A 13,984-nucleotide genomic window follows, 5' to 3' on the forward strand; every position below is an offset into this window, starting at 1 on the left:
CCATCTGTACGTCTGTTCAAAGGTGTTCCTATTTGTGACCGCACACCCGGGCTATTAACGTGAATGAGATTCAATGTTCAAGCGTCGAAGTGTGTCCTCTTCATTAATATAATATACTGAGTTTAATTTTAGGAATCACGCGAAGCCAGGAAATAATTTGGGGAGTCTTTAACAGCAATAAATGCAAAAATGTAATATCCGTGATATTGCTATCCCGTGGGTGTGCACCGCATACCCTGAATATACGCCCCTGATATATATATATCTATATCATGAAATTGACAATGCTCAAATTTACTTTTGTTCGCTTGCGAGAAAAGAAAACTCAGCTGTATTGCGGTTTGCAAAGTTTCTACAAGCATCTCCTTATACGTTAATTTTAATATTAAATTTGTCGTACGCTACTTTGAATAATTAAGTCTGTTCCAAGACCACTACACACAAGTTTCTAGTTTCTTATAGTGTAGTGATTTCGTTTTAGAAATGGTGTAATGTTGAATTATTGATGATTTGCATAACAGCATTTTCTTTATTTTTCTTTCGTTTAGTAAAGAAAAGTGTTTCCGATGTGTTGTTATCTATGAAAAGCATTCCAATGTCCTACAATATCGAGAAAGTAAGTTTTAATTTCATTAAGTTTTACAAATATTTTAAATACTTGATTAAAATGGAGGATATTATGGATTGGATCCTGTCATATCATATAACCATGTATAGAAATAAGCTTGAATTCTTGGAAAATAATTTAAAAAAAAATTAGGCTATAAAATATGGATGTATCTATAATTTTCTTTGTTATATTACATCATATATGTCAAATTAAAGCCTACCGACTCTATATTTTAGTAATTTAAATACTTTATTAATGTAATAAGTAAAGTGACGAGTTAACTCCATCACTCTGCTTATAATAAATGACATCCATGTTAATATGTTATTGTTTTTCTTGTTGTTATTGTTCTTTAAAATACTAAAGGTTTCCTGAAAAATACGAATTTTCCTTTTATTCGCCATCAATATCTGTTTTGATGAATGTATACTAAGTAATGCACGCTAGTCAAATTATACATGAATAACATCTCTCTCTCTCGTATAATTCGCGTTATCTGGTAAACTATCAGCCCAACAAATCATTTGATCCGGAAAAACGTTTTATTCTGGGAAATTACATTTTTATTATGGTTACTGCAACATAGGAAAGCTAATAGCCGTGTGTGTGTGTGTGTAGTAAGTTATGAACGACCAATTATATACAGGGTCTACAACTCCTAACGACTTAACAGGTTTCCTGAACCTTGTATGGAACATGTCTTGAAGACGTATATCACTAGGAAGTGAATACAGAGCTTGTAGCTTAACCAGGTGAGCATGAGACAACACATGGGGGTTTCCGATAACAACAGTGTATTTGTCGTTGCTGGGGAAACATGGCCCCGATCGATTGGCACACTTCAGATTCACTGTAGAGTACTATCGTTCTCCTGTCTTATGTGCAACGGATTAGACTTAACTATTATATGTGTGTCAGAGAGAGAGAGAGAGAGAGAGAGATCTACATCTATATAAGCAGAGCTAGTGGATTACTGCAATATGACATTTAGTAGCTAATAATTGTAAAGACAAAATCCTTGCAATTATTGGATTAAATGGCTGCACTAATCCTACACTAGTTGCACAGCAATACACCCATGTGGCTTCCAGTCGGAACAGGGGCAAACTGTTCAGTTCGAAGCCTATTAAACTCTGCAATAACTATTGATATACACCAAACAATCTAGTTGTTAGGCAATTTATCGTCGAAATAGACCGCATTGTACTTATTCCATTAAGATATTTATACAAAATTTTAACCTTTGAAATGAATTCGGTATTTATTTTTAAAAAGAAAAAAATGTGTATTAAATACTTATATGAAATTGTAGATTTATGAAAAATGTTTAAAAGAAACTCTTAAATAACATACGAAAAATATTTTCAAAGTAATATATTTAAAATATATACTTCATTAACATTGTAATTCAATTTTACGATTACTAGTAACATCTAAATCATAACTAAATATCGCTATTGGAAAAATATGTTCCTAGAAGCATTTCGTATGGTGCTGAAACATTTTATCGAAATTTATATTGAGATACAGCGTATGAAATATTCAAATAATAGATTACAACATAATAATTGTTCTGCTGAAATACTAGGAGTCAGGTGTTTATCAAACCATTGATTTCCACAAATATCAACGTAGAATTAGAAAGTAATAATAGACTGATAAATGAGCAGAGTTATTTTGGTCCATTCTTCTATCAAAACAGCTCTTGCAATAACGCTGGATGTTTTGGTCTTATTAATAACCAAATATTTAATTATTCTTAAAGGTGTTCGGTAGGATTCATATTAGGACAATCTAATCTTCCCCCTATTTCTTCATAGCTTCTACCTCAATATGATATTCACATCAACGGAATCGCCACTGAGCTAGCGGCGATATAGAAGTATTCAGCAAATGATACACATTCGTTTTCCCGGGGTAATTACAACTAATGCGAATGGAATTCTAGTCAATAACAGTACTGCACCATATTTAATAAAGGACACAAAACATGCTTTTTAATGTTTCTCTACAAACCATCGTAACTAAACAATTCATTTGATTTGAATAGTGTAGACTGATTCGAATCTCAGAATTCTTTTGAGCGGGGGGGGGGGAGTTATGGAGTGATGCTTGATTTTTATGCATCTGTTCTTCCAGATAAACCGAAGATATCTGAGAACATAACACTTTGGTACAAGCCTCCACAGCTTCAAATGCCGTGAATTCCTATTGAAACAATTGATTTACAACCGACACGATACACCTCTGAAAATGTGTGACGGATCACATCCGTTGGTTTTATATCCTTTAGTTTCAAGTGATTTTATCTGAACTCTGTCCTTCAAAACCCCTATAGCGCCTTTTGATATCGTAAGGTAAAAGTCAGATGATCCGAATGTTGAACTTTTTCAATCCACCGTAGATCTTCAATAAAGAGAATGTGATCACACCGGACGATAAAAATCAATTATCACCAAAAAAACATCACTAGCGTACCTACGGTGGGATTCTACCCCACAACGTTTAGTTGGACACCAGGTAAACTGTCCACTCATCTCACCAGGTCTGCATTAGGTAGTTTGTCACTGTGAATGGTACGTAATATTCGATAAACATGGTGATGTCCGGATAATTTTTGCAAGAGAGTGTATGCAAATAGTCCTTGCTTGTTTGTGTGCCAACTTGACAAACAATAGTTACTATACTATTAATCATTATGAGACATGGGGAAAGATCGTAATAAACCCTACCAATCTGATCCTGTCTCTGATTCACGACACAATGCGTGCTTTGCCGAACCAAGATACCATTCTACATGAATCAATACTTTTGTGACAAGCAGCACAAAGTGATAGACAATATTACTTTGTCTTGTTTGTTTAAAAAATTGAAACAGATATTTTGTCCAGTGTACTTTTAGTGTCCAAAACATTTAAAAATTACGACCTATTTGCACATAAGCACACTTGAAGATGCGGTCGTTATTCAGATGACAAAAACATTTTATTTGGAAATAAAATAATTTCAAATAAGTACAAAATTTATATTTTTCGAATTTAATAAATTTAATATCTAGAAATACTAAATCAACGAAATTAACAGTGCGTTTATTTGAAGGTTTGATAAAGAGATGAATAAAGAATGAAAGAAATAAAACATATTTTAACAAGAATTATGAGAAAATAAAACCAAGATTTCGAGAATCTAAATGAGACAGTCTTACGATTTAAATCAGAAGCATATTTTATTGGTTAAAAGTTTTAACGTCATGACATATCGCGTGATTAACAGTATGAGAGCTGATAAAAAATATTAAGATATTTTTCATCTGATGAAGATATTAACTTTTCTTTCACTCGTAGATTTCACAGCGCTCAGTGACGCAATGTATATATGTGTGTGTGTTGTTGACTTACAAAACAAATTCCCACTCCTGTAAATACTGATTTCATTGTATTACTACACCATTTTATTTTATGAATAAATTCTTTATATAATGAGATAGTTTTGGTACCTGTAAAATGTAATATGTAATAGATTACCGAGTTAGATAACGTGAATTTTAACATGGTTTCGGTTTCCATGCCAACAGAGAGGCTGGTGAATTACCAAGTATTCTGAGTACGACTTTAAGATTTCATCACTTATAACTTATCCTATATCCTATAAAGTTGAAATCAGAATCATTGTATCATACACGTTTAAGTAACAGAATAAAAAAAAATCTCTTTCAAGTGTGATATTCCGCTACCATCATAGATAAAATATTGTTAACATTCTTTTTACTTCATCGACGCCAATAAAACATTTATTGTGTTAGTTAAGAACAATGTCTATAAATATTTATCACCTTCGCTAGACAGTATTCACATCGTTTCAAAACAACCGATAGAGGTCGCTTCCTCTCTTCACCTTTATTAGATTTTGTTCTTTAAAGCGATCAAAGCGCCCCTCCCTCACAAGATGAATTGGCCTGCCTCTCGAAAAATGTAGCATAGCTATTTCTTCTTTTTATGATCTTCTATATACACCGTGTCTTCTTGAAATCTTTTGTATTTTATCATAATTCTTGTCAACTGTGTTTGATTTCTGTTCGCATATTCATCTCTTTATCAACTTTCAACTAAACACCTTCATTTTCACTGATTCAATATTTTTTTCTGCTCTTAGCGTCACTTCCGTTTTATTCTATCTTTCTTTCCGTTTGTTTCTTACTATTTATGGCTCTTTTCCATTCAGTCCTCTATCCAATCTCTTCGAATCCCTCTGCTTAGCTAAAGAGCATGAGACGAAAAGACATTTTACCCTTAAGGGGAAGCTAGAAGGAGTATTTTGTGTCTCCAAATAAAACCTAAATAGTAAGAAAATGATAATCTTAAGCAATCAGATAAGATAAGGACCACCAAAGAGAATCCATCTCCTGTCTCGAGACCTCTTTAGCATTTGATCTTTCCGATTTTCTTTATCCTTGTCTTAGAGATTCTTTGAAAAACCAATCTTTTCTCTTCTTTTGCCCTGTTCTTGTTTGATAACTTTAGTTTTTTTTTTTTTTTTTTTAAAGCCTTATTGATCGCAACTTTGGAGTTTTTCATTTGGGCATCTCCTCCCCCTATTCCATTGTATTTTCTAAGTTCTTCTCCAACGTTTTATTTTTTTTATCCGTAGTGTCCTTTTGTCATCAAGTTCCCCATTCTGTTTTCATCTCGTTTTATTGTCACTTGGGGGAGGGGGGAGGAGGGATTTTTTATGTCTGTGTCAGAGTACGGACTAAATATTTCTCCCTCTAAAAATTCTCTAAAGTTTTTTTTTTTAATTTCTATAAAACTTTTAACCTTTTATCTTAAGCATCAGACCAACTACGGCAAGTTCAAGCGATTGCCGATACTTCCGCACACACACACACACACACATATATGCGCACGTTTGGCTAGACTAGCGACGACACAGACTATGAGCCACTTTAGCGTCCATTACCAGCGTTGGAGGCAGGATTACTGACCAGTGACACAAGGGTATACAACGGGGGTTTTCACAGAATGACATCCTTTGGTTGTGCTAGGACTGTGTCAAGGGAGACCGCGATGCAGGTGACAAGCTCCCGTGTTCCGTGTCGCTTTTGACAGTGATGTGACACAATTGATCCGGTCGCTTTGGACGTCCGCCATCACTGTCAACACAGATATAATGGCATCGGTTGTCTATTCATTCGGAGACAACGGAAAGGCGATGGAGAGGAAAGAGTATAGGAGATTTTGGTTACAGATAAAAAAGAGAAAGAGAGAGAGAGAGAGAGAAGGGAATCACTTTACTAAGATCGGTGGTAGGCGTTGATTTCCGCTTATCAACCTGATTCTCTGAATTCGCGGTCGCTTCATGCGGCATATAGAGCACACTGCACTTAAGCCGTGAAAGGTTTTAAGGGAACGCTAACGGACTAAAAAATATGTCATTTTCCGGATCGGAAACCTCTTTTTTTCCTCTATTCATAGTGTCATATACAAGAAAAGAATGTTCACAGATAACTACATTTTATTGACTGACAATGCACGTAAGATAGACAGATAAAGAGAGAACTGCGTACAAGGAAAGAACGATAGAAAATAGATAGATGGATAGACCAAAATTCACTGATATATTATGTGAATAAAACATAAAGACATATTGAGTTGTGACATGCAGTAAAGTGCAAGACTTAAAAGGACCAATAGGATGACTTGTAATTGTGATTGACGGTCGTAACCCATTGAATCAAAACTCGTGCGGTATTAGCGCATGCTATCTCAAGGCTTATCATAAACGAATTAACCACACAACTTTAAACGTGCTCCTATAATTTATCAATCATTGTGCTCACTTATAATGGCTTCCTTGACTTCTATAAATGAAGCCTCTTTGGAAAAATTTCAAGTATATTAGGCTTTCAATAATAACTGTCTCTCAATTTTCTTCAGTTTAAATTTTTATATTTTATTTAGCTCCAATTTTGTTTATTTTTTTACCCTTTCAGTTATTTTAGATATTTCTTAGTTTTTTTTTCCCGTTCTTCTCACATGTTTTGATTGCATTTTATATGGTTTCGTTCTTCGATTTTTTTTAATTTTTATTTTCTTGCTATAATTATAGGAAAACACAAACTAGAGAACAACAATTCAGTTGAAAGCACGTGATATTATGTGCACTATCGGCTGCAGAAGAATACCTCCGTCTGCATTAACAGACATCCAGAGTAAATTACAATACAATAATAGATTTAATAAACTATTTTTTAAATATAAACAAAAAATCAATTACAAATCGAGGAACACATGAATGGTAAGTATTAGTATAAATTGAGAAGGTTTTAGACAATCAATTTTGTTCAGGTTTGGGTTGTGAATGTTTGCTTCACAGCGTTCCTTGTGCAGTCTATCCAGAAGAAAAAAACTTTTGGTGTAATATTTTAGCTTTGTTCTACTGAATCCTATGTTTAAAATTCAATAATTAAGTAATTCAATCGTATCTGTCAGAGGGATATTTGTAAAGTGTGACACCACATTCAGAATTTACTAGATCTGTAGGTTTAAAAAAATAATAACGGTGAAACACAAGGGAGAGAGAGAGAGAGAGATAACTTAAGGTAATCTTCATAAATTGTTCCCATATAATTATTGAACGAGAGAAAAATAAAAATCGAATCGAAAAATTGAAACAAGAAAAACACGGAGGTTTTAATAAAAATAGAAAAAGGATAAGATATTTTATCCTGTAATACGACCACCACAATATACACGCGAAGTTAAAGAAGCATCCCGCGAAAGAATAAATTGTTCCTGTGTAGTAATTCAGTATATTATCTCAGAGAACACAGAAGAAAGTGTAGAAAAGTCAACTTATTTAAACGTACCTAAACAAACGTAATGATAAGATTTAGAAATAATATGGAAGTGTAATTCTTTCGAATGCTATTTAGAAGATCAGGAATGGAAGGAAGAGTATAAAAGAATGAATGAAAAATCAGAAAGATAATATAAAGCACCAAGTAGGCTATTCAGAATGTCTGAAGTAATTACTTTGCAAGCTTATTAAATGAAATAGTAAAATATTGGATTATATTATAAAATATCCCCATTGGAAGGCAATCAGAAGTACAAATCATTACTCAGATAGGAACACTATCTGAAATGGAAAGGCAGCTGGAGTAGGATCCACTGGAAGTGATAAAATATGAAAGTTTTATTATGAATACATCATTCAGAACCCTGAATCCTACAAGAGTGGAAAGATCGCATAACTTTTTTAAAAATGGAAATAAAACTGAATGGGAGAATTACAGAGAAATTTCTTTACTGAGAATACCAGGAAAAATTACGTATGAATACTTGAGAAATGGCTAAGAGATTTGTTGAAGGGAGAATTGGTAAAGAACGACCAACCGTACTAAAAATAGTCAGATCATAAGAGTCTCAATAATAATAATAATAATAACAAATAATAGTCAGATGGGCACATAAAACAACAGTTAAAAACGCGAAACTTTTATCACATAAATTGCACCTTTATAGTGCGATATTCTTCAGAACCTCGTTCAGTTAAAATTTCAAGGAGGTGCATCAAGTTAGTTTGATGTTAAATCAGTTGTGCGACAAGGGTGCAGATTATCTCCGCTGTTGTTCGTCATCCATTTGGATCACATTATAAAAAACAGTGCCATTAAACCTAATATCAAAATTGATTATGTTAATCTCAGCTCTTTGATTTATGTAGATGATGTTATGCTCCTAAATCTAACAAAAGTTTGTAGGATTCCGTAACTAAATTGAATAACTGACATAGCAAATCTGGTTGGAAAATCAGCAAAGACAACACATGAAAATAGGCAGAAACATTGAAATGTCAACTGCATTGTGAATGGAGAACCTATAGAACAAGTAAAACATTTCAGCTACTTAGGTATAATTTTTAGTGAAGGCGGCTGGCTAAATATGCAAACAGACAACAGAATCAACAAAGCTGGTATGGTAGGAAGTCAACTGAATAAAATTATACAGAATTGGAGGAAGAGAGAAATTGTCAAACTGCTAAACTAGCTGTATACAATCAATGCAGTGTTCAAACCAATTTCAACTTATGGACCTGAGAGCCGGGTTAAAAATATAAAATCTTGATCAAATACTCGAGACCACACACAGGTGGGAAAGTTCTCGAGAAAATTAGGGGGAGTGAAAAGATGGCATCAATGGCAGAAGAACGCACGCTAAAATAAAGTTATTAGAAAGGAACTTGGCATTGCTGTCGTTGAGGAATATGTGAGGAAAGCTAGACTAAGATGATCTGGTCATTTAATCAATCGTTGTTGAAAGATTACGAAAACAAAAGTTTGAAATATTGTAAAGAAAATCCAGAGTAAGACCAAGATATAAGTGAATTGATAGAGTCAGCAATTTTATCGAAGATCAAAATGCGTGCAACAAAAAATGTTCTTGTTGATGATAATGGTGTGCTTTAGGATCGTGGAAATCATCACCTCTTTTAAGATAAAAGTCATATTAAACCAATGTATTAAAATCTTTCTTCGTAATTATATACATAATAATATCCTTCATGCGTTAGGAAATTAAACAAAGATCGTTAGCTATAATTTTAATGTGAGAATGATCTAAGTATCTGTGGCAATGTAGTGGTGTATATGAAAAACGTTTATTTTTTTTAATTATATATTTTACTCAGAAATAGGAAAAATGATTATTGTGATCTACATTCTAAATAAATGGATTTCAAGTTCACGCCACAACATCGCACGCACGAGTGCTCCTCCAGAATAGTTAAAAGGGAAATCCGAAAGAAACTTGCCCATCCCCCTCCCTCCGCTTCCTAAGCATTTCGTTGTTAAGCTAATTTCAATATCTCGTGGCTTTCTCAGAATATCACCGCTTGTATACAGTAATCTACTCCAATTTGTACCGCCGGCACCATCTAATTCCGCCAATACTCACCTCCCTGATACATTTACAGGTGTCAAATACGGTAAAGCTCTAAATCACTTTTGACAACCCGAAACCGCTCGCTCGTCAACGTTGGAACAATCGAGGCCGACTCACTGTCCATAGGTTTCTGGCCAATTCGCTTAAACACATAAGATGTATAGATCCCTAAGTATAATGACTGTTGACTGCGAAGACCTACAGCTCTTGAGGGAACTACACAGATGAAATGCATTTACACAAGTACCACCTCTTCCGGAATGCCACGAAAGTGGGTCATTTCGGCAGCAATCACTAGCAGTGCTGATTAGTCTCCTCGGAGCATACAGAGATGCGAGATCTCGCTCCATATCGGCACCAGTTAGTGGTTCGTTCCTAGGCAGGAGATTTGAAATGAAATTAAGGCGAGTGGCAAGGGCTCTCTGGGAATCTCGGCTCCATTTGTTACAATTATATTGGGCAAGTCATGGGAATAACACTCGCTAGCGAAAACGTCCAGAGAATTGCTAAACAAATCCAGAGGTAATAGCAGTATGCTAAGTGTGTTGCGGAGGTAGAAATATGGCACTTTCTCTTTGATGCGCTGTTGGAATGAGTGCAAACGCAACTGAAGTCGATAGTTAGTAGATAGACAATTGTTTTCCAGGTTAATATCATCGACTGAAAGATATCGTAATTGAGTACATCATGAAGAAGTTACGAAAGATTATTTAAAAATTTTCGTTACGTTCCAAATATGTTATTAATAATAAAGATACTGCTTCTGATAAAGTCCTTTTAAGAAAGGTTGTCGATAGTGCTATTAATAAAGAATATAAGACTTTATGATTTATGAGAAAAATACCTTAAACACAAGACCAAAGTTAATAGGTTTCATCTCAGCCATTGTCAGTAAACCTTATTATCCAACAAATAATCATAAAAGCTTCACTAAATTAGGCTTATCCTGTACATATTAAAAATACTGCAAAATCATTATCTTTTGGTCTAATTATTTCCCCACCCCAGACTCATTCTCGTCCCTCAAGACTGGTTGAGTCCCCTAAATAGGAGTTTTAAGTCAGTGTAGCCGGATGGCCATTCCTCTGATGTATTCCCAAAGGATAAATATTTATGTCTATAGATCTGCGCGTTCGGTTTGTGAGTTTTGAGGGACGAAAAACTGAGTTACCAGAAGCACCCACCACTGTCTGAGACTCGTTAACTCGCCATTTGATTGAAAACATTTGATAAAAGTTCATCACTTTATAGACTAGATTCGAAACCGGTTTTTTTCAAATCAAATGATTCGTCTAAACCAACCGAGCTACAGAGGCTCGCGGTAAAACTAAGCAGTGAATATTATTAGTTAAAAATTCAGTTAATAGCGACGTCATTTTACTATGTATCCATGTAACATGTTTTTTTTTGTACATTTTCACATCATCCAACAGTCTGTATTCAATCTCATACAACTTAAGTATTACCAAATGCATTTAAAAGCAAATCTAAATATTATTGTCTGTTGACTCAAACATTTACCATTTAGCAGTAAGTAATAAGGTATAGCTGATTGATTCCAGAAATGACATCACTTATTTATTACTCTACAATTAATTTTAAAGTTCGTTTCCAATGGAACTTATTACCCTAATTCTGTCTCATTTTATTGTAATCAGTAAATAAAAGGATAAAGTACTGCTATAATAACTCTATTTATTTGCTGTTTAGATCTTTTCTATAATCAACCAAACATATTTTCTCTCAGTTATAAAAGTAAAATTCTAAGATTACGTTTCAATAGATTGATTGATTTTTTGATTATCTTTTCAATAGGGGTCGATAATGATAATCAGATATCTCGACGCCTTTAACAGCAATAGCGGAAATATACGAACACAAAACTCTAATTCAACTTATAATTTATGTCTTGAACAAAAAAGAACACTCAGGTTTATTTTAATTCATCGTGAACAAAGAAAACGGAACGCGTATTTTCCATAGAAGAGGAAGTAAATCTTGCTTCTCTTGCCATTACTATCCTTGTTTCTGCTGACGAAGCATGGACGTAATAATAACGTGACGTCGTCTGCAACAATGTAACTCTGTTACTTAAAGTTAGCTGTAGATTAACACCGAAGACCTTTCTTCTGAAAATCTACTTTGTTTACGGAAATTAAAAATAGCCCAAGCTAAGTACACATGCAGGTGATGCTAACAATCCCCATATACACAGAATTAATTGCTAAAACTGAAATAAGCTAGTGCTGCAGTTAGATAATTAAATATCAGCTCTAAACAGTAAAGAATAGGTAAGCCTGATGAGATAAACTCAAAACGCAGCACCATCGAGTTCATCTTGTCACCCAGGATAAAGTAATGTGTTGAAATAGTTGTGTTAAGCAGAAGTGAATTAACTCACACCACCACCTCTCTTTGGAAGGATAGCTCAGCTTTCATACCTTCATTTGACAAACAAGTATCAAGAGATTAGCTTTTCATTAAATTGAGCAAGTACACATCTGTTGTTTTCCGAAATATTCACCAGATGGCAGGCAATACAGTAATTACTGTGCACACAAAATTTTCCGTCTTCTGTATTGGCTTCATCTATGTAATTAGACCGGTATAATGATCCACAGACGATGAAAATAATTATAAATAATTAATCTAGCGAAATAACGACTAAAGTTATCACTGTACTTCTCGTAATCAGAAAATACTTCCAAGAAAATGATATATTGAACAATAGCCACCACCATCAGATATTCCACAACAGGCAGAGAAAAGACTAATAAAATTGATGATCGAAACTTATAACAACTGCTTGTTAATGACTTGAAGAGATAAAGAAACTGCTAGGAACTTCCAAGTGCTTGCTTCTTCAACTCACGTACTTTAATGCCAGCCCTAATTATAAGTTATGTGACAGTGTTGATAAGAAAAATCGGAAAAGAAATTCTGTCGCTTGTTCATATCACTAATCTGGCGTTTAGTTTATGATCTTCACAAGATTAATTTTATGATCGAATCTACGCTACAAATTGCCGGAGAAATAACTGAGAGAGCTTTAGCAAGTGCCCCGATTTCTTAATTTCACTGTCCTAAAGTTTGGTTTTCATGAATAAACAACTCCTCCACATAAATTATATTATATTATAAACCTTATTTAAAATTAAAAATTAGAACATTATTATTATATCATATTATAGTATAATATATATTATATTAATTATATTATATAACACGTAGAATGTTATTATTATAACATTCTACGTTATAATAATTATTTACATTATTATTTTTTTTAAGTCATAAGAAATAAATTTTTATAATACATATAAAGAGTATGCACAATAACTGTATTCCAACTAATTTCTCAGATGTAGTTCTTACAAAGACATGCAGACTAATTAAATTTTTATTATGAATAATCATATTTAAAAATATAGTTAATTTGATGATTTCAATGTGTTTTAGGGTTTCTTAATGTGTCCCAAATTTTCTTGTTTTGTATTCGCCATTTTTAGCATACTGTGACGATTACCGTTCTCTCAAACAAGCGTGTTCGAAATTGAATGTTGATGCTCACTTGTATTCCATGTTCAGAGGTAAGTTTAATTTTCTTTTGAATTTAATCTTCGGAAACAGTTTTAACTGAGGGCAGATAACGTCGTCATTTTACTTTTAAAAGATACAATAGCGACCATTTACATTGATCGATTCGTAATTGTTTATGCTTACGAAAGAGGAACAGTTTAGCCCAACAAAAGCCCAAGTTTTAATAGTTATGTATGCTTTTCAAAGTGGAACAATTCAAAACAAGTTATCAACTTTTTGATCATTAAAAATAACGAACTCAAACTCCCTTCAATTATCAAGTGACTTATCGGTATGCAAATATTAAAATGGTGTATTATTATTATTATTATTATTATTATAAATACCTATAGAATTTAAAATCTTATTTTTAATTTAATAATTTACTAATTTAAAATCTTATTTTTAATTTAATAATTTAAAATAAATAGATTTTCAGGTGTCGAAATAAATCTTTCTTATTACAGCACTTACAGTAATAAAATATTGTTTTAGGCTTACTGGAACTCAGTTTAAATGTTTTCCTAAATCTCTGTCGTTTAAGCAATCTTTTACGCTTTCTTAGTTCGAAATTAGCATTCTCAGCGCCTCTTAAATCAACGTTAAACTGTAAGGGAACGAAACGAGAACGTTCTAAATGTATTTATCTGCAAATTAACTAAAATGAAATTAAAGACGACAAGGGGGAAGGTTACCTTTGAGGAATCGCCTCCATAGATTCACCGGAAAAGATGGCTTAAGAGTGAAGAGTATTTAAGTCAAATGGCGTTCAACATAGAGCTTCCTTGGTTACATTTCGGTGCAGATCTTTATCTTAGGCTATTTGTCTTAGAAACAGTTTAGATGCAAGTAT

General features: G+C 33.4%; 1 protein-coding gene across 1 annotated transcript in view; it reads left to right on the top strand.

Moving 5' to 3' along the window:
* LOC150095131 (uncharacterized) overlaps positions 1-13,984 on the top strand; it is a 343,889-nt gene that overhangs the window by 213,741 nt on the left and 116,164 nt on the right. The window contains exons 3-4 of the mRNA XM_090411119.1: positions 549-616; positions 13,062-13,142. Coding sequence (XP_090267245.1) covers positions 549-616; positions 13,062-13,142 — 149 coding nt within the window. The remainder of the gene's footprint in view (positions 1-548; positions 617-13,061; positions 13,143-13,984) is intronic.

The sequence above is a fragment of the Typopeltis vanoorti genome, chromosome 21 (assembly GCF_054136105.1).
Source record: "Typopeltis vanoorti isolate ZY-2024b chromosome 21, IOZ_Tvanoo_1.0, whole genome shotgun sequence".
Classification (NCBI taxonomy): Eukaryota; Metazoa; Arthropoda; class Arachnida; order Uropygi; family Thelyphonidae; genus Typopeltis; species Typopeltis vanoorti.